Source organism: Orcinus orca, chromosome 15 (genome assembly GCF_937001465.1).
Source record: "Orcinus orca chromosome 15, mOrcOrc1.1, whole genome shotgun sequence".
In the NCBI taxonomy this organism is placed as follows: Eukaryota; Metazoa; Chordata; class Mammalia; order Artiodactyla; family Delphinidae; genus Orcinus; species Orcinus orca.
This window is the reverse complement of record NC_064573.1, coordinates 79,574,808-79,596,832: the sequence shown is the minus strand read 5'-3', so window position 1 is coordinate 79,596,832 and position 22,025 is coordinate 79,574,808. Positions and strand designations below refer to the sequence as shown.

General features: G+C 48.0%; 1 protein-coding gene across 18 annotated transcripts in view; it reads right to left on the bottom strand.

The window, feature by feature from the left end:
• Positions 1-22,025, bottom strand: part of CCDC60 (coiled-coil domain containing 60) — a 275,404-nt gene that overhangs the window by 56,595 nt on the left and 196,784 nt on the right. For 10 of the 18 annotated variants that reach the window (XR_007471770.1, XM_049698202.1, XM_049698206.1 and 7 more), the window contains one exon: positions 10,537-10,707. Coding sequence is in view for 17 of the 18 variants with exons in the window: in XM_049698202.1 (XP_049554159.1) it covers positions 10,537-10,707 (171 nt within the window). In the remaining variant the exon portion in view is untranslated. Of the gene's footprint in view, positions 1-980; positions 1,089-10,536; positions 10,708-22,025 lie in introns of all 18 variants that reach the window. The other 8 variants (XM_033399989.2, XM_012535515.3, XM_049698208.1 and 5 more) reach the window with 1 other exon arrangement.

Below are 22,025 nucleotides of genomic sequence, written 5' to 3'. Positions count from 1 at the left end.
ATCTGCAGGGATGGGATAATAATACACCTACACAAAAGGGCTGCTGAGAGGACTGAGACAGTGCCCACAGAGCAGTCAGTAGTGCTATTTTTATTGTGCACACTGTAGGGGCCTAATAAATATTTGACAAATGAGCAGACAGAATCCAGTGCACCATGTTCATTGGCCTAAAGTAGTTCTTACGTGGGAGGGCTGGGGGTGTGGCTGTGATTTTGCCCCCAGGGGGCATTTGGCAATCTCTGGAGACATTTTGGTTGTCACAGCTGGGGAGGGGGGTGCTACTGGCACTAGGGGGTGGCGGCCATGAATAGTGCTAAACATCCTACAGTGCACAGGACAGTCCTTTCCAACAAAGAAGTAATTGTCCCCAAACGTCAATAGTGCCGAGGTTGAGCAATCCTGCCTTACAGTCAATTTCTATCTCTGTGCCCGAAATCTCCCAGTTGAAAAGTGCTAACTAGTGAAAAAGAAAAAGCTGGGCTTAGAATTCTCTGGAACAGATAGGAGGGGAACGAGGTGTCAAGGTTTCGGAAAGCCCAAGTATTCTTTGGAGGGTTGGTTAGCCCCTGTCACATCACGCAATGAAGAGTCTGTGCCTGGGGTCGGCTCAGAAGGCGGCAGGGGCTTCTCTGGGAAATAGCTCCTTGAGTCTTGGGGAAAACATGTCCCCGGAGCCCTGGGTGAGACATCTTCTAGGCACACGCTGCAGACAGATTTTATCAGGCTTTGCAAACTATTTGACATTAGTGTGTCTGGTGTGGTAAGGGATGGAATGACTCAGTCCCAGCTGGATTGCCACTTAGCTCTAAGCCCCCATGTTTGCCTTCTGTTATTTTTATACACCACATAACACTGCTGGCCCCAGGCTCCCTGTCCCTTTTCAAGAGGACAAAGGAACAGCTCGACAGCTCCCAGCTGTTTGAGTCATTTGACCTTGGCTTCGCATGATAAGCAGATGAGCCAGAGGTGGGGCTACTTACACGTGAGCCTCAGGCAGCGAGGGCGCAATGATGCAGCTGTGCACGGGGGTGAACGGACGCAGGAGGACTCCCATCCCCACCTTCTTCATCTTCTTGTCCCCGTTTGCACTGAAGGTGAAGCAGAATGAGAGCAGCAGAGTGAGCGGGCAGGAGCTGTTTTAAATGCCCTCTTCTCTCGTCAGGGGTTGTCTGGCAAATATCACCGGGCACCTGCTGTGGGCCAGGCAGTAATTCCCGCTGGAGAGATGAAGGTTCTAGATGCAGCCAGTAAGCAGAGCATATTAGACCCCCTTCTCTCATGGAACACATATTCCCATGAAGGAGCAAATAAGATAAATCTGGCAGCTGTGTGGTATACTGGTATAGTAGACTAGCAGTCGGATATGTTTTGTTACCTGGCTAGACAAATATTTATGATGTTGTGGGACATTTGGTCTATGTCATGACTACTTAGTAGCAGGAAAGCCATTGACAGAATGTAAGCAATAAGCAAATGGCAGGGTTCCAATAAAACTTTATTTACAAAACCAGCCTGGGGGCTGGATTTGGCCCATGAGCTGGAGTTTGCTGACCCGTTCCCATCCCCACCCCCACTAGACAGTGATACGTGCTATGGGGAGAAAAAAGAGAAGGGGGCTCAGAAGGGCTGGGAGAGCTGGGGCTTGCAATTTTCAATAGAGTGATTGGGGAAGTTATCACCGAGAAGGTGACATTTGATAAAAATCTGCAGTGGAAGGGAGTGAGCCATTCAGATGTCTGGGGGCAGAGCATTCTGGAGAGAGGGAGCAACAGGTGCAAATGTCCTGAGGTGGGACTGTGTTTTAGAGATGGCAAGGAGGCACATGTGGCTGGAGTAAGCAACAGAGAGAGAGGGAGAGAAGGATGGAGAGAGAATGGGGGCCTTGCAGACCAGTGCGAGGACTCTGGCCTTTTCCCTCAACGAAAGTAAAGGACTCTGAGCTGAAAGAGGACATGATGTGACCAAGGATCCCTCTGGCTGCTGTTTTGAGAATGGCCGATGGTGGGAGTGGAGGGCAAGGAGACCAGTGAGAAGTATCACAATAATTTCAGCTTGAGAGAGGAAGGTGGCCGGCACCCAGGGTCCTAGCGACAGGGAAGGTGGGAAGTGGAAATGGCGGGTGCACACAGGGCAGGAACTGCCTGGAGTCAGCGGCTTTTATTTGCGGTCCTTTCCTTAAAGGGGCTTCTCCCAACTCTCCAGACTGCTGACTCACTGGCTGGATGAACCAGCCGTGAGACGTGGGGATCTCGAGCTTCAGACGTCGGCACAAGTGTGCCCTCAAAGATCAGCCATGACCAGGCGTACCTCTCTGGAAGCCCATCCCCTGCCTCACAGAGAATACAGAAGCTTCCTCTGAAGCCAAAACCATCTGGGGGAAGCAGGGGTGGGCGGGGGGGTGGGGAAAGGGATGCTCAGAGAGGAGAACTGCCCAAACAGGCGGTTCATCTTTTTTTTTTTTCTGTACGCGCGGGCCTCTCACTGCTGTGGTCTCTCCCGCTGCGGAGCACAGGCTCCGGACGCGCAGGCTCAGTGGCCATGGCTCACGGGCCCAGCCGCTCCGCGGCATGTGGGATCTTCCCGGACCGGGGCACGAACCCATGTCCCCTGTATCGGCAGGCGGACTCTCAACCACTGCACCACCAGGGAAGCCCAGGCAGTTCATCTTTGAAACCACTGGACATTTATCCAAAAAAGACTGTTTCAAAGTGAAAAATATTAAGTTACATTTAATACCACAGTTAAGTTTTTCTTTTCAACACCATCGTGGAGTAAGTCATTTCAGTTAGAGAAAACGGGGTTTGTTTGTTTTTTCCTTTTTGGCATGCCTGGGTCACAGGGTATATATTTTTTGCCCATGACCAAATCTAGCCCATAGGCATGTTTTAATAAGCCTACTGTGTGCGTAATGGAATTGATTGTCTATATTTTAAAATTGGGAGATGTCACATAAAGATGGAAAAGCTTTGGTTCTTGAAGACTCGAAAGTTCTTGCCACTCTGAGTAAGAGTTGGGTGTGGCCCAAGGTCAAGATCGCTGCCCACTTTGCACTAGGTGGTGCCTCTTGGGTTGCCTGAGACTCAAAAACCCCTGGCATCTCAGTCCCAGCTTGCCTTACATATTTATGCTACCAGTGTGCTCCTTTAAAGCCTTGTAGTTTCTCAGCCCGAGGAGTTTAATACTGATTGAATCATTGACGGGTTCCCTGATTCATTCACGTCTACCCATATCTATGGAACATCAGCCCCTCCCCTCCGGAGCTTAAGAGCCTCCTGGCGGAGACGGGCTTTACACAAACACAGCTGTGATAAGGCTGAGATGGAGAGTGTGTGGTGCTTTGACAGACCCAAACAGAGAATCTGGCTGAAATGGAGCCAGGGAATACTTCCTGGAGGGAGTTGTGTTAATTTAGAAACATGGGCCTCAAGTTTCTTCTAATGGGAAGGTGGCTTTATAGCCCCCATTCCCCTGGAATCTTGGCTTTCTGAGTGGCTGGGCCAATAGAATGTGTCGGAAGTGGTGTGATGCCAATTTCTGGGTCCCGGCTCCAGGAACTGGCAGCTTTTCCTTCTTATGTCTTGGGATGATCACTCTTAGCACCCAGGCACCACCATGCTGGGAGGAAGCTGGCAGCCTGTGAAGAGACTCATAGGGAGGAGGACCAAGACTGCGGGCTCTCAGTCCTGGATGAGCTCAGAGCTGACAGCCAGCCCCCAGGTGCCACCGTGTGCACGAGTTCTCTCAGAAGCAGACACTTTGACCTGCCCCAGCTAGTGCTGAATCCCTCCCCACTTAACCCTACTCAAATGGCAGATTTGTGAGTGAAATAGATGTTTGCTGTCTTGAGTTAATAGGTTTTGGAGTGGTTGCTCACAGCAACAGTAACTGGAACAGAAGTAAATATTGAGCTGAGATCTGCAAGTTGAATGGGAATTCAGTAAGCAGAGGGCAGAGGGAGAGGCCCTGGGGAGGAGGGAGAGGGGGACAGTGTGGCTGGAGGGGAAGCCAAGGGCTAGCCCATCCAGAGCCTTGTAGCCCCTGCTCAGACTTTTGTCTTTATCCGATAAAGAATGGTGGCCACTGAGGATTTTAAACTGGGAGTGGTTTACATTTGGAAAGCTCGCTCTGGCTTAGCGTGGGGAAAGGAGCCAGAAGAGATGGAGGCAGCCATTAGGAAGTCACCTTCCTCCTGGGAATTTGAGGACAATCTTGGGGTCACAGAGCTAACTAAAAAATAGGACCAGAATCTAGGTCCGCTGCTTTCCATTTCCACAGGCTCTTTATTCAACCCTAGAGCTGAGGAAACCACAAGCCAGTATGTTGGCATGCCCAGTGGTCTAGAATACGGGGAAATTAACCCAGCTATTACACGCCTTAATCCCTTGTTTTATGTCTCGTCTCAACTGCAAACATAAGACAAGTTCTACCCATTGTTTTTTTCTCCTTTTTCAGCCGAACCTGCAGCTGAGAAATGAGGTCAATGAACACAGTGGGAAAGACTGCTTGCAGGCCGGAATCTTTGGGGACATGCTTGATTTTCTTTTTTCCCTACATAGTTTGTCAGACTTAAAACTTTGGTCTAAAAGAACTTATCCTATGGTCTTAGATCCAGAGGGGGGAAAAATCCCTTTTGCTTTTAGAATGTGCAGGATCAAATACTGTGTTAAAAAAGCAGTTCTAAATGAACACTTGTATTTTTGATAATTCTGTGACTGGAATTATATTTATAGAACATAGCTCTTACATGTGAGATGCCTTCTAGCCTGCCTGGAAATTAAGATTTTTAGCCATAGACCTGAGGGTTTTAAGTAATTGAGGGCCAGAGAGATCAACTTCATTTCACGGCATAATAATAGCTAGCAATTACTAAGCACGTCTCATAAGCCAGGCTCTGTGCTAAGTGTTATTTCTTTTAATCCTCATAACAAATTTGGGAGTTTGGTACCATTCATAAGGGTGTAGAGAGAAGAGGCTCAGAGCAGCACAGCGACCTGCCCAAAGCTAAACAGTTGTATGTGGGAAGTCTGGGCTCGAACCCCAGCCCCGTGCTCTTAACCACTACTCCCTACTGGTAGGGATAATCTCCCAGTGCTATTTTATAACCCCTGCCACCCCCACCTGCATTTGATGGCTATGTTGCAATAACAGCCTCCAGTTTTATTTTAATGACCAGCCTTGCACAGCTCATGGAATCCACTGGATAAGTCATAACCAGACCAATGTCCACGTGAGGCAAGATCTCATGCATATTTAAACTTATTAAACTTTAAATATACCATGTCTTGCACACTGAAACATGGATCGGAGAGGGAAGAACTGTGTTCTGTGACCATGGATTAAAAACCCCATGCAAACAAGGGCAACGTTACAACCAAACTATTTAAACAGTCACGGGAGGATCTTTACAGATGCCACCTTCCCCAGAGCCTGTCTGTTTGCCCACTAATCTGGGCAAAAAGTTCCTGCGAAAAGAGCCACTAGTTCGTTCCTTCTCTTTATTCTAGAGAAAGGCTGCCAGGTGACTAGTGCCCCTAGAGGTACCAGACTCAGAGAGGGTCATCGAGGCTCTTAGATGACACTAACGGCAAAACTTGCGCTGAGCTCGTGGGACCTTCACGGAGAGGGTAAGAACCCCTCGGCTCACTGAGTGGCTTTCTCTGTAACCTGCGCCTCTTCAAGGTCCCGTGAGGACACTTCAGTGGGGTCCACCGAGTGGCTGGATGGAGGTGGCTCAGGTCATGACTTGCCTGCTTTTATTTTTTTTTTCATTCTGAAAATCATATTTCTGATTTTGGCAATAGATAACACCACCACACCCTCCTTCTCCAGCCCTGGCCTTTCTAACCAGACATGCGGGCTGCAGGATTTCTGGCGGGCTGATACAGATGGGTCTAACCATACCTCTTTTTTTGTCACCCACTGAACTCCCAATCAGCATTAAAGACCCTGCTCAGAAGTCACACTTATGGGGATTCTTTCCAGATTTCCCTTTCACCCCCTAAAGCTGAGCGGGTGGACATTGTGAAGTAACAGAAAAAATATATATATATATTGGTCTCTGCCCTCACTTTCTGGCACAGAGCTCCTAAAACCCTTGGAATTTCCTACGTGATAAAGAGTACCAGGGGCATCTCTTGTTTTAATATTTGGTCTTAGACCCTGGATCCTGACACAGAGCTCCCAAATCCCTTAGAATTTTCTGGGTGATAGAGGTGTCTTTTTCTGGGGAATGGGGCAACTCTTGGTGGGCTCCTGGATAGCTTTAGGATGGGGGCTGGTCGCCAGAAAGACCAAGCCATGATTAGAAGCTTGGACCTCTCAGCCCCACCCCCAGTCCTCTAGGAAGGGGAGAGGGGCTGGAGACTGAGTTAATGACAGAGCATGCCTATGTGATGAAGCCTCCATAAAAATCCCTGAAGTACGGGGTTTGTAGAGCTTCCGAGTTGGTGATCACATCCAAATAATGGGAGGATGGCACTCCCCAACTCCACAGGAACAGAAGCTTCTGTGCCTGGGTCCCTTCCAGATCTCACCCTGTGTACTTCTTGATCGGGGTTCTCATCTGTACCCTTTATTATGTAATAAAATGGAAAATGTAAGTCAATGTTTCCCTGAGTTCTGTGAGCCATTCTAGAAAATTATCAAACCCAAGGAAGGGGGTCATGGGAACCCTGATTTATAGCTGGTTGGTCAGAAGTACAGGTGACAACCTGGGACTCGTGACTGGCATCTGACGTGGGGGGGGCAGCCTTGTGGGACTGAACCCTTAACCTGTGGGATCTGATGCTAACTCCAGGTAGAAAGTGTCGGAACTGAACAGGATGGTAGGATGCCCTGCTGGTGTCGCAGACATTTGCTTGGTGTGGGGGAAAACCCCACACATCTGGTGTCAGAAGTATGAGTGTGATCATGGTGTGAGAGTAAAGGAGAAACACGTGGGAGGAGTGTTCTTCCTTTACAGACACACTTCAGGGCACTGGAGGTCCACCCCATGGTACTGTGCTGTGGCACCGCATGTGGTAGGGACTGTCCCTCAATCCTTTTCATATCTCCATGCCATCAGAAGGCCTGCACGCAGTAGGTCTTCAAAATACAAACGGTTGGCTGTACAATGAGAACGGGCCTGGGTCAAGGTCGTCTCCCATTCTCACCCCTACACTTACTTGGAAGCCAGGATAAAGGTCCAAGACATAATGCACTAAGGGACCATGGGTATTTTACTGAAGATCTTCTGGGGAAACTGAGGAATGGATCTACATGTCACACTATGAGGCAAAACCTCGTAAAAACCCTCATTAGACATCTCCGTTCTCTCCCACTGTTGGCTGCCTTTCCTTTCTTCTCTCCTCCGAAGGGTCCCTTCCGCTCACACTCTTGGCCCGTCTCCTGAATGTCTCCATTCTATCTGTCAGGGAAGCCTCTCTGCTCTTCCTGTCTATCTGCGTATTCACTTGAATACACTTGCTCACCAAAGAAAGCATCTCCTTGGGATGCTGACTCCTTGGAAGGCATGTGGTGGGGATTGTAAATCATAGATATTTTCTCTAGTCTCAGAATGAATGAATGAGTTAATAAATGAATGCACAAATGGTAAGCTAGCTTACTTAGACCAACCCATTGGGTAAAAATAACCAAAAATGCTGGACAAAATATTTTTTCAGAAAGAGTGGCAAAGGGACTTCCCTGGTGGTGCAGTGGTTAAGAATCCGCCTGCCAATGCAGGGGACACGGGTTCGAGCCCTGGTCCGGGAAGATCCCACATGCCGCAGAGCAGCTAAGCCCGTGCACCACAACTACTGAGCCTGTGCTCTAGAGCCCATGAGCCACAACTACTGAGCCCGCGAGCCTAGAGCCTGTGCTCCACAACAAGAGAAGCCACAGCAATGAGAAGTCCGAGCACCGCAACCAAGTGTAGTCCCCGCTCACCACAACTAGAGAAAGTCCGCACGCAGCAACGAAGAACCAGTGCAGCCAATAAATAAATAAATTTTAAAAATAAACAAAATAAAATTAAAAGAGTGGCAAAGAGCCAACAACGAAGTGGGAATCTCTCGGCCAAAACTAAAGAGAGACTGGAAACCAGAGAGGTAAGGCGGCCTGGGAGCTGCTTTGGTCCTAAGGACATTTGCCAATTTAGAAAAGGTTAACTTTCCTTCTAACAGCTTCCCAGGGCAAAGAAAAAGCATAGTCCATGGTCTGCACAAATGAGGAATCAAAGAGAAGACCCTTCTTAAAATAAGCTGGGATTCCCAAGGGCCAGACTTTCAGGGGAAAGGTGACTAGAAATATACCAGCCCTTCATGGTCTCACACTCAGGGTTCCCACCAGTCACTGGGAACCCTGAGCTTTAAGAAGACCTCCAACCACTAGTGTCCAGCCCCCTCACCCCCTACGCCAGGGCCTCACAGACCAGAACTCCCTCCTTTTTTTTTCCCATTAAGTTGAAATTTACATAACATAAAATTAACTGTTTTAAAGGGTGCGATTCAATGGCATTTGAATTGATGGCTGTACAACCATCTCCTAAATCTAGTTCCAAAACATTTTCATCAGCCCCAAAAGGAGATCCCACACCCGTTAAGCAGTCATTCTCCATCCCCCCACTTCCTCAACCCCTGGCAACCACCAATCTGCTTCCTGTTTGGGATGAACCTCAAACAAACTATGGCAAGTGAAAGGAGCCAGGCACAAAAAGGTCCCATATTGTATGGTTCCATTGGTAGGACCATTGTTTTTAAGACGTACACATGCATATTTCTTTACGTTAACGTTGTGAAGAATTTGGGAAACGGTGCATTACCTGCTGTGGATTCCATTTCCTCTTTAGCCGGCAACATGTCAATTTGGGTTCCTAAAAGCAGCCCTAGCACAGTAACTCTCAACCTTGGCTTCACATGGGAATTATCTAGGGGAGCTTTAAAAAGTACTATGTCCGGGGGCTTCCCTGGTGGCGCAGTGGTTGAGAGTCTGCCTGCCAATGCAGGGAGCACGGGTTCGTGCCCAAGTCTGGGAAGATCCCACATGCCGCGGATCGGCTGGGCCCGTGAGCCATGGCCGCTGAGCCTGCGCGTCCGGAGCCTGTGCTCCGCAACGGGAGGGGCCACAACACTGAGAGGCCCGCGTACCGGAAAAAAAAAAAAAAACTATGCCCGGGTAACACCCCCAGAGGGTCTGATGTAATGGGTCTGGGAAGCACCCTGGGCACCAGGTGATTCTAATTGTGGAGGCAGGGCTGAGACCACTGCTCTAACAGGGCAACGGCAGGCCATTTCTACCATATATATTTCCCCTCTTCCTGCTTCAGCACCTCCTTTCCATCACTGATTTGTGCCTCGTTTGGTCTGCACAAGCTAAGTAGTCCGGGAGTTTGTTGCTGCAGAATGTAGCAGTCCATGAATGCTGGTGTCACTCAGTTTGGGACGTGGGGGTGCTTTCCAACTATGACCTTAGTCATAGGGGGAATTATGACTAAGCCTCATTCTTAATCTCTAAAATGGGGCTAATCATAGTATCTATCTCATAGGAACGTTTTGAAATTTTGACAAAAAGACGTGCACAAAGCACGCGGTAGACACTCATAAATTAGTGTTGTGTGTGATTACTAGCATGATTGCTACTGTTACGTGAATGGGCATTTCAGAATGGCCCAGTCTGTTGATGGTTCTCTCTCAGCCAGAGGAAAGACCTTTACGAAAAGAGGGAGGCTACTGATTCAACAGACCAACAAGCCTTTTTTTGGTCCACTTGCTTTGGGTGGATACCGAGCTACGACCTGGGGTTTCAGAAGGTCTAGAATAGGGATACTGATGTGGAATAAAACAAAGTAGTGTGGGGCTTCCCTGGTGGCGCAGTGGTTGAGAGTCCGCCTGCCGATGCAGGGGACGCGGGTTCGTGCCCCGGTCCGGGAAGATCCCACATGCCATGGAGCGGCTGGGCCCATGAGCCATGGCCGCTGAGCCTGCGCGTCCGGAGCCTGTGCTCCGCAGCAGGAGAGGCCACAACAGTGAGAGGCCCGCATACCGCCAAAAACAAACAAACAAAAACAAACAAAAAAAACAAAGTAGTGTGCAAACACATTAAGGGAACTCAGAGTCCAAATGGGCTCTGGAGGTGGTTGGGCTGAAATCTGGGAAGGATCAGGAGAGGGCAGCATTTAAGCTGGGCTTTTAATGATAATTAGAACCTTAGTTGGAAGAGTACTTAAGGCCCAGAGAACAGCACGGGAAAATGCCTAGAGGTAGGGACAAGCCTTGGAATGAGAGGGAAAGAGGCACACCTGGGGACCAGCAAGATTTCTTGGGTAGCTCTTGGCATTGGATGTGAGGACAGACATATGTAGTAGAAGATACCTCACTGAATACCAGGAGGTGAGGCTGGCGAGGCAGGTTGAGCCAGACTAAAAGAAGTCATTAGACACCAGCCTAAGAAGGGGCTCCCCATGTGAGACAGCTGCCACCCCTCAACCCAACCAGGCAGTGTTCCTTCACAGTGGTCCTTCCCAAGATCACTGGTGCCACGGTGATGGTGTCTACTTACGTCAAAAGAATATCCCCATACTGGACATCTGACATCTTTTTGGCTGGTTGGAATATATTTCTTCCTTCCTCTTTGAGTTTCTGAAGTTGTTGTTGCTTCTTTTTCAATGCACTCTCCTCCCTCAGAATAGTAAAGTAACCACGGCCAATCTTCACCCACTGAATCAAGATGCTGGAGAAAGAGAAAGAGAGAGGAACACGAGTTGGCTATCAGTGGAATGTCTTACTGTCTTGGGACTGAGAATCCATTGAAGGGCACTCTCGTGCCCAGTAGCAGGAGACCTCCTGCCCTTAGAATTCCAAAGCCACAGAGACCTGAGCTTGGATTATGGACCCACCTCTTACCAAAGACCTTGTACCAATTATCTAACCTCTCCTGGTTTCGGTTCCATCACGCCACAAACATTTATTGAGTGCCTACTATGTGCTAGGCACTCTGCTGTGTCCACTGAAATAAGCATAATAATTGACACCCCAGAGAATTAATTTAATTGGCGGCGTTTTTATTTTGTTTTGTTTTTCATGGTGTGTCTCAGATTCAGTGAAATGCGGTATTTGAGTTTCTTATACATATGTCACCGGAAGGTCACCAGCAATCTTTTTCTAAATTTAGACCCCGCTTCTCAGCTCACGTAACGTTTTCTGAATCTCTATGCTACACAACACATGTGCATCCCAGCCGGTCACTGGCAGGTACGGATCAGACATCATCTGCCCAGCCCATATTCTTGTTACAGCAAACTAGTCTCTCAGGTTCCTCATGTGTAAAATTGTGCAAAACCAAAGGAACGTGTACGCTGGTGGAACACAGTGAAACCAGATCACACAGAACTGGCCCTGGATTGTCCATTTGGGCTCTTATTTTTAAGTTTAGGGATGCAAGCCGTTGATCTGAGGTGGAATTCATACTTGAAACAAAAATGTGCTTTGGTTTTGCTTTCAAGCTTCTGAAATCCACTCATCAAAGAGCATCCTGAGGTTGCCGGATAACCTGATAGAACGAAAACCGTAACCAGGAGCAACCCCTTAATTTCACAGGGGACGATTTTCTGGATGCGGCACAAAGCAAATGCAGAGCTGTTCTGGGAGCTGGGGCTGACAGCAGCTGTTTTTTCATGGTTATGTTACTTCCCAGAGACTCCTCGCTCAAAACGTGGTTCATAGGTCAAGACTGACGTCACACACGCAGCACAAGGGTGTGAAATGGCATGACTCACATTATGAGGCTTTCTGGGCTCCAAAGCAGGTCTGCAATCAGCTGAGGGAGCGGGGGGGGGGGGGGGGCGGCGCGGGGGGGGGAGGGCCGGCTTAGGGAGCGGGGGGGGGGGGGGCCGGCTTAGGGTTTTCTGGGAGTGGGGCTGGGGTGAGGGGTCCCTTGTTTGGGTGTGGTCTCAACTTCCCGCCAGCACCAAAACAAGGAGCACCTTGGGTTTCTTATCAGCTTTTGCCCAGATGTGGGGCAGAGGGAATGGGGAGGAGGGGGGCGGGCAGCTCAAACGCTGTCAAAGGTCACAGGTCAAAAATGGGGTCAGACTCTTCATTGCGTTAATTCACGTCCAATTTCAAATGTGTGTGTTTGCCTAAATAGCTGCATCATTATTAACCATTCAACAAAAATGTAATGAATACCCTCTGTGTGTCAGGAGCTACTCTAGGTGCTGAGGTACAGCAGCAAACCAAGCAGCTCACAACATTCCTGTCCTCGTGAAGCTCCTATTCCAGGGGGTGGAGACAGACACGAGACAGCGTGAAGTGTAGGTGACACGCTAAGTTCCAGGGAGGAGCATAAAGCAGGGACGCGGGAGAGTGAGAGACGGGGGTGGGGCGTGGATTGGTGCCATTTTAAACTGATGGTCAGCGAGGGCCTGGCTGAGAAGGTGACATTTGAGGAAAGACATAAAGGAGGTGATGGAGTAAACCATGCAGATGCCTGGGGGAAGGGAACAGCATGTGCAAAGGCCCTGGGCAAGTACAACTTTTCATCCAGAAAAGTTTCGCTTTCATTGAATAAAATGTTATGTGACATCACATAGTACAGTTTGTGCTCCTGAAAGATTATATTTGTCTGATTTAGATATTGGTCTTCTATCTAAGACTTTTGTTTCACAGAAAGGATCTGCTCTGAAAAAAGGAAGGAAGGGAGGGGAGGGGAGGGGGGGAGGGGAGGGGAGGGGGGGAGGAAGAAAAGCACTGCTGTGTCCCAGACTGGGTGCTACTCTAGGAAGCAATAGATGTTACCACTTTCATTAAGATGCTCATCTCTAATAACTCCAACTAACATCCTCAAGTTCCGAACCCCAGCAATCGGAGAGGTCCCTCTCTGCCATCGGACCTCAGTGAGACTTCTCAAGCATACCCAGGGTGCTCCTGAGATGTAGCAAATCATCCGGACAAGAGGCTTTTTCAGTGAACGAGGCCATGTTGTGGTTTCACACCTGTGGTAGAACTTAGCCCTGTAGCTCAACAGTTCTGTGTCTGCCCTCCCGCGAACCCCTCATTTCTGGGTGTGTGAGTTCACTTATCTATCCTCACAACAGCTCGACCTTGTGGGCACTATTGTTATCATTTCCATCTGCAGATGAGGAAACAGGCCCAGAAAGGTGAGGTCAGAAAAGCTGGAAAGAAGCAGATCTGGGGTCTGAACCCAGGTGGTGGATTTCCCCGTGGGGTCGGACTACAGAGTCTGCTGGTTTGTAGGAGGTCAGGATGTTTCCACTGGGGAGTCTCACCAGCTTGTCCTGGAAATCCCTGTCCTCGACTTGGAGATTCTATAGGCCACCAGGTGTCCTTGGCTAACTTGGGTGGCTTGTCATTGACTGGCCTGGTGTTAGGGGCTCACCTTTACCTGTTGTCCAGATTCTCTCATGGAGTAGAAGGCTGTCAGCAAGGCCTCTCAGGTCCCAGAACAGACCATGGTCTTCAGAGGCAGAGGGTGGGACCGGCACTGAGAAGTCTCATGTGTGATAACTGCGCACAACAGCAGGAGGGGTTCCAGGGACCTGGAGCTGACCCAGGCAGCATGGTGGGCTTTGCGCTCTGATTTCACTGTGTAACTGAACAAAAGCCTTTGTCTTTCCCTGCAGAAACTGTAACCAACTAGATCCTGAAATGCACGTGTTATGGACTGAATTGCGTACCACCCCGCAGCCAAATTCATAGGGTGAAGTCTCAACCCCCAGTACCTCAGAATGTGACCTTATTTGGAAATAGGGTCACCGCAGATGTCATTAGTTAAGATGAGGTCATACTGGAGGAGGGTGGGTCCCTATGCCAATATGACTGGTGTCCATATAAAAAGGGGAAATGTGGGCACAGACACATAGGCAGAGAGAAAACCACGTGAAAATGAAGGCAGAGATCAGGGCAATGCTTCTGCAGGCCAAGGAATGCCGAAGATTGCCCGCAAATCAGCAGAAGCTAGGAGAGAGGCATGGAACAGATTTTCCCTCTCAGACACGAGAAGGAACCAACCCTTCTGATACCTTGATCTTGGACTTCTAGCCTCTGGAACTGTGAGACAATAAATTTCTGTTGTTTAAGCTACCCAGGTTGTAGTACTTTGTTCCAGCAGCCCTAGTAAACTGTTACAGCATGATCAAATATCTGAGCCTACACTCATGCAACAGCCCAACTCTTTATTTTCTTTGACTGCAATGGTTAACGAAATCCTTATTAAATTAATTTTATAATAAGTGACAGGCTGAAGGTCACGCCACAGTAAATAAAAGGGACCTGAATATTATGTCCCAGGCCCTGAGCTGGACACCTATTTTGTGTCAGATCCTGTTCTAGGCAGTTATGATGTGTCCGGTTCTGTTCAAGCACTGGCACTACAAAGGCGAACACATCCTCAAAGAATTCACAGTCTTCACCTCTGCCTCTAAGTTATCTCATTTCTACAAAAGTAGAAATTAAGAGGTTGTTAAGAGATTTATTTGACTTCTTTATGCCCTTATGCCAAAAAGGATTACGAGCAGAAAATTTTTAAAGTGAGAAGGGCAGGAGACATGAAAAAATAAGAAAACAGTATCAGGTAAGACAAGTATCGAAACCCACGACACATGAGCTAGTGCCCAGATTTGGCCCTCAGCATCCTAGTGGCCAGCACAAGGAGGGAAACACAATCCCTCATGTGATTCCTCATGACCATGAGATTTTGAAACAGCTGTTCAGGTGATGCCTAGCCATTCCTGGTGGAAGAAGAAGAGATTTCTTTTAAGGACCTGTATAGGGACAACACTGTGAAAAGCGAAGTCTGCAACAAACCTCTAGATGCGGGTAGCGATGAATGCCTGGCTTACTGATTGACTCACAGAAAAGCATCGGGAAGTTGGTGTTGGCAATTTGAGGAATCTAGCAAGTTTTCTGGTAGAACTGCAGCCCTTTTCAACCAAGGCAGCCGGACTCCTAGCGGTTAGATCTTCTGGAAAGACCTGGCTGAGAGATGAACAGAGGTGGTGGTGTGTGTGTGTGGGGGGACAGGGGTTGTCTGGGCCCTCAGGTCAGACCCACCAGCCTATTCTGGGAACTTCAGGCTGCGGGGTGTTCGCTCCGTGCACCGTGAAGTGCTCCCCTGTTACTGCAGAGGCCCATTTAAAAATTCCTAGTATTTTAGCAAACCCCCATTTAATTCCCTGTATGTTCCCTCCATTTTCTTCATCATTATTGTTGATTACCAGGCTATTCGCCTGAAGGGAGCTATTTGCAGGGAAGAGCAGTCTTTGTCTTTAAATCCACTCACCCGGGGCCTCCTGTTCACTGCTTTCTGCGATGTAAAACTCCCACGGCTAACGTGGCAAGAGGAACGATGGGGAGTCAAATAATTAACTGCGCCAGGCAAATGGAGGAAGAAGCGGATTATAAAATGGAAAGTTTCCTCTACCCAAAGCCACTTCCTCTTAACCAATGCATGCGGGTAGGTTTTCACATTTAAGGGACATGTGTTCTCTGTACATTCATCAGCCTGTGTGAGCTGATGAATGAAACATTCGCAGTATGGCAATAGGAATAGTCTCAGTGGGGCTGAGCTGAGCCACACCGAAGGGGCAGGTTTCACTCCCAAGCACCTTCAGACCTGAGGGCCAGTGTACGCAGTGGTAAGCCTCGGAGGGGCCAGCCTCTTGGATGGGGTCTCTACTTTGCCACTCCCTTAGGCAGGTTTTAAACCTCTCTAAACCACAGCCTCTTCATCTCCAAACGAGGAAAAAAGTGATTCTTGCCTCAAAGGGCTGTTGGGAGGATTAAATGACAGTGGGTGTAAAGAGTTTAGTGTAGTGCCTAGTACCTAGGACTCAATGACTGGGCGCTACAATTACTACTGTCAACTCGCTTAACAGTGCTGAGAGGGTGGTGTGATCTGCAGTTGAGAAAATAGAGGGAAGAGGTTAAGTAAACGATGAGGGTCATAGTAGCTGGGAAGAAGCAAAGCAAGGGTTGGGAGCCAGCAGGGATGATTCCAGAATTTCTCTCTCCATCTGCATGCTGCAAACACAAGAATACTCAGAAGGAAGCTTTAGAGCTTTGAGTCTATGCATCTCTGGGCTGTTCTTATTGTGCAGAGTTCACCGCTAGGCCCACAGAAGAGAAGCTGGTGGCTTACACTTTCCTCCTTTAGAGCATGTTTTACCCAATCCAAGTCACCACCTGTGGCAGATCAGGTCATCATTCAGCAAATACTCACTCCCTCCCCCATCCCCTACATTCAGGCAGGGAATGTTCTCCCAGCATCCTGACTTTGGACTTCACCATATGACTTCTTTGGCCAATGGGATGTTAGTAGATACGACCTGAAAAGAAGCTTGAAATAAGCTTGCTCAGTTGGGTCCATGACAAGAAAAAAACCCCACTATTTCACTGAACCCAGAAGAATAAGAAAGGCATGGAACAGACCTGAACCCAGCTAATCTCAACCTAAATCAGCCAAACCCCAGTTATCCCACACACATGAGCAAGGAAGAAATACTTATTGAAAGTCACTGAGTTTTAGCATAGTTTGTTACACAGCATTATGGTGAAAATCGCTGACCAATACATCATTTGTTATAAGAGGTGACATTATTTTATGAACCACAACGAAGGAAAAATCCATGCCAGTTCGATTAAGACATGATTGTACACTGCATCTCCAGTTCAGAGATGTTAAAATGTGGGAAAAAATGTGCCTATTCGATATAAAATATGGCATTAGGAAAGAAATTGCCTCAGACCTGAGAAAAGATGATCTGGAACAGAACCTGGAACATAAAGGTAATTAACAGCCCCTTCAGAGAAGTATCTAGCAATTTTCTGATATTCTCTGATGAGACTGAGAGTCCTTCTTGGGGTGTTAGATTTACCCCCACATCTGGCCTGTCAGACTTGTAACAAGGCTGTTAATCTTTACTAGTCATCCTAGTCTTGAGTGATGCTATCCAGCTGTTTGTTACTCTAAGTGTGGTCCCTGGACCAGCAGCATTAGCAACATACAGGAGCTTGTTAGAAATGCAGAATCTTGGGCCCCCCTCACACCTCCTGAATGAGGATCTGCATTTTAACAGGACCCCTAGATGACTCATATACACATATAAGTTTGAGTTGCACTGGTCTAGCTGTCCTCTCTCTTCTGTTAAAAGATACTCTTTCCAGAAAGAAATCTTCGAACTGGCTTTATTAGAAGCCCAATTCCCTTCCTACAAGTTTGAAATAAAACTTTGACACACACTAGCAGTCAATTCATCTCAGAAAGTTCTTCAAGCACAGCTGTAGCAGCCATTCTCACTCTCAGAGGGCACTCTGCTTGTCATGAGTCTCCCATTACCTGAATCAGCAGCTCCATCCCCAGGGCCCCAGAGGAAACATGGAAAAGAAACAGACAGCCCCAGCTCTTCACAGGGGCCTTGCAGGAAGCTGCGAGCACTGGAGAGTTGACAGGCAGCGAAAGAAATTCACGTTCCACCTTTCTATTATGGGGGGCATGGGATTAACCACCGCAAATCACTTTGTTAAAAATCAACAGCCCAGATGTACTTAAAAACAAAAAAACACAACTTTTAATGGTAGTATTGCTCTGCGTCCAGCTGGTTTTCACTCACATTTTCTGTCTCTGCCCGCAAGAAATATGGGACTATAAAGCCAGGAGAGCTTCCATGGGGGAGGAAGCATGACATTAAAATGAACAAACACTCCTGGCAATATCCGATTTCAGGGATGTCCTGCTCTCGCAGAAGGGAATTGCCTACATGGGAAATTTTCACTTAACAAATTTTACTGTTTTCCAATAATGGCAAATAAATCAGTTTCTTCCCCGACTGTGGAGGCTGAAGGCTTGGAGAACCCATTTCATCTGGCTGGCTCACATCTTGCTTTGTCAGCCCACCCAGACATATCGATTTCAGAGGAGGAGAGGGCAAACGCGATGGAACGGAGGGATGGATCTGAAACACTATCCTGAAATTCTTGAATTTTCAGGCAACCCCTACAGGCAAATTAATAACCCAGCCCTAGCTCAAACGCACCAAGCAAATATTTTGCATTTAAATTCCCGCGTTAGAATGCCCTGTTTATACAATAACTTAATAAATCTGCCTGGCTGCCAAATGGACAAGAAGGTGAGAATCATTCATTAAAATGCAAATGCAATTGAGATGAAATTTGGAATACATTTATTACAGTAATTGAACTTCAGTCAACTGCAGGCACGACACAGATTCTGAACTACCTCTCAGACAAAAGGACATGTTGCGTTATCAACACCCCACCCCCACCCCAAGTTAGTATCTTTGTCAGCATGCAAATTAAAGCCATTTCCTGAGGGCCAATGATTTGCATTGGAGGATTTCACTCGTCTTTATAGGACAAGATTGCCAGAGATAAAGGTCAACTGCATACACAAAAGATTGCTCTGGTAGCATATCGTGTGTACAGCCAATTGACTGCAAACATCTTCGGAGTGCTTACTGCAACTATATTCTTATTAAATCACATCTGAACATCTCTTTACTCTCCCTGGGTTATTTGCTAATTGTAATGCCTAACAATGGGAGATTCGCCAAGTCAGGATTTCACCTCTCAGATCAAAAGTTTCAGATGGATTTCTCTCCTGTCTGAATGACTCAGCCCAAAGACGAGGCCCAGTTCAAGGGTTCCTTTTAATCAGATGGAAGAGAGATGCTACTGAGACTGTGATAAAGACACAGCAAAATTGACTCGCAAGGGAGAAGTCGCTTTATCTGCTTCAGTTTTATTCTCTCTGGCTCCTTTGCAAAATTCACGTGGCATTTCTGAGGTCTGGGCAAACAGCGCACCTGCACCTAGCAGACGCTGTCTGAGTCGGAAGAAGGCACAGCCTAGAGTCCTTCTTTGGCCACAGGCCAGTCTTCCTTTGCTATCCAGGAAGTGACCTTAGTGGCAAAATACAATTCATTTCACCTGTAAAATGGAGAGATTGCTTTTGTCCCCTTCATCCCCTTCATATTCATTAATTCATAATGAAGTGATGTCCACTCTATTTCCTAAATGTCACTAGACTGACTTCCTGTTGCCACCACCCTAGCCAGAAACCATCTATTACTCTAAGTAGCTTCCTACCTGGTCTTTCTCCTTCCCAATCCATTGTCCACCTGGCTGTCACAGGGCTCTTTCTGAAATGCAGACTCATTCCCATCAGAGTGTTCCAAACCCTTCGGTGGCTTCCCACTGCTCTCAGGATGAAGTTCAGACTTTTTCCCATGGCAATAAGTCCCTCTAAGATCTGGGCTTTATCTCTAACTGTTAGGGGAACCACTGACTGAAACCGCCCACCCTGGCCAGGCACCACAGTAACCATTTGCATGAGTTGTTTTACGACAGGAGGCCCTGGTAAGGAACCCGGAACTAACAAGCCACCACCCACCGGAAGAATTCGGGAAAGGTCAAAAGGAGACACCAGTCCATATGTCCTACAAACCTCCCAGAATCCTCCCCGCTGGAATCCATCTCGGCTGAGTGATGCATGCGCCACCAGGAAGGACCCGAGTCAGAATGATTGGCCAGAGACTGACCCAGAAACTAATCCTATCACCATAAAACCCGAGACTGCGAGCCACGTGGCAGAGCAGTCTTCCTGGGATCCCTTACCCTGCTGCTCTCCGTCCGGGCGCCCCTTTTCAATAAAATCTTTTGCTTTGCCAGCATGTGTGTCTCCTCGGACGATTCATTTCCAAGTGTTAGACAAGAGCCGACTCTCGGGCCCTGGAGAGGGGGCCCCCTTCCTGCAACATACCCCACTCATCCAGTCATTCATTTCTATCTCTCTACCCCTCAGAATCCTATGATTCTGCCTCTTCCTGTAGCACTTCCTCCCCCTTTTCACTTGCTGAGTCCAAGGCTTTGGAAAAACTGTCAACTGTTGACCATTCAATACTGCTACTCCCTCCTTCCCTCCAGCTCTAGGCTAGGTCAAGTGCCTCTTCTGTGCCCTCACAGCTCCCCGTGTCCATGTGCTCCCCGTCACTGCACTCGCCACACTATATGGCAATTGCCTAGTTCCTTGTCTGCTTCTCCCACTAGAATGCAGACTCCTTGAAGACAGTGCCTGATACAGAGCAGGCAGTCAGCATTTACTGGTTTTCCTTCTCTACCTCTCGCCCTTTCTCCCAATGGCAGAAAGTACCATTTCCTGAGCTTCCTTAGTAAAGACCACATTATCCTGGACATCAAATACCTAGATAAAAAGTCGACAAAACAAAACAACAACAAACAAAGCCACATTTTCCAGCTGCCCTGGCAGATAGGACAAGCCAGTGAGGTACAAGAGGAAATCGTTGGAAGGGACTTCTGGGAAAACTCTATAAAGGAGGTTAACACAGCTGGGTGGCATATGCCTTTTGGTCCCTTTTTCCTCTTCTTCCTCCCTGCTGCCTGGAACTTAGCTACAATGTCTGCAGTGCCAGTAGCCATTGTGTGAGCATGAGGAAACCTTGCAGGTGGAAGCAAACACTAAGGATAGTGGATTAAAAGATAGAAGGAATCTGGGTACTTCCTCCAGAAGGGAAACCTCTTTTATGTGAGGGAGGTAAGCCTTTACCTTGTTTAAGTCATGGTAATTTCAGGACTCTGTTTGCTAAGCAGTTGAATATAGACCCCAACTGACAATCTCTCTTAGTCTCTGTCTCTGTCTCTTTTTTCCTTGACTAAACTGTCATGATTATCACGTTTGAAATGCCATCATCTTGGCTAAATCACTGGCCGTGGACTAGGGAAAGATATTAGGAGAGGTTACTTTGGATCATGGGAAATGAGGCAAGGAAACTTTCAAGCATGAAACTATTCTGTGAGCGGTAGGTCTGGGAGCACCTCCCCTGAGGGTGCCTGAACATCTGGGAAACATACAACAGGAAGGTCTGAGCCTGGAAGGAATGAAGGCTGGCGGCCCAGGGGAGTGGCTGCAGTTGGAGAGAAGCAGGTACTGTCTGGGGTGGTGGGAGGAGGCGCACGGCGATGACCTGAGCGGCACTGAGCTAGGCTCTCGATGTGCAGCTCTCTCCTCGCATCCACACACCATCCCTATGAAGGAAGTGCTCTTCATTTTGCTGTCGAGGAAAGCATGGCCTCTGCTCGGAATGCCCTTTCTTCTTCTTCACCTGGCTAACTTCTGCTCATCTTTTAGAACTTACTCAGGTATAAACCCCACCCTGTGTGGAAGTTGCCTCTGCTTTTCCTGTGCCGGAGCAGGCACCTCTGGTATGTGCTGCCCTCAACTGCCGGTTGACTTGTTTCTGTCCACGCACGCCCTCCTCCTACCCCCACTACCAGACGGAGCTCCCAGAGGGCAGGGACAATTTCTAAATATTTTCTGCGTCCCCAGAACCAGCACATGGGGAGACCTCAGAAAATATCTGTTGCCTGAATAACTAACCATTTGAAATTCTTGCATCTCTAATCTGAATTAAATACACACCTCCTTTGGGGCACGTACCGATGGCGCAACCCTACTCTGATGTGGCACGTTCGCATTCTCTTTGGGTGGAGTGGGTGTACGGAACCGTCTGTGCAGAAGCTGAATCATCCGAACAGGACAGAGATAAAGGGATGCCTTTGAAATTTATTTTTTTTCCATCTGGGAACTAGACTATAGCGGTGTTCTGGAAGAAGTGATCAAATGAAACAGGCTCCCCATGTGCCTCTCGGGAAAGTTATTTCTTTAGCTCGTAATGTGGTCTCTGACCTACCTTGTGCCCAGTGACCACAAGTGGTGCTTAAACCCCTCAGAGGAACACAGATCCAGCCCTTAATACCAGGCTACACAATAGGCACACGCTGTGCTTTGACTGATGGCACAAGTTCATGGACTTTGCAAGCTTTTGTGACCTCACAATTCACACACACACACACACACACACACACACACACACACACACACACACACCCTTGTTCTCACACACCATCCTCCTCCAAAATCCATCTCAGACCTTGTAAACATCTTGAAATGTAAGCACAGCGACAGCAACCTAAAATGGTCATTTTGTCAGAGGA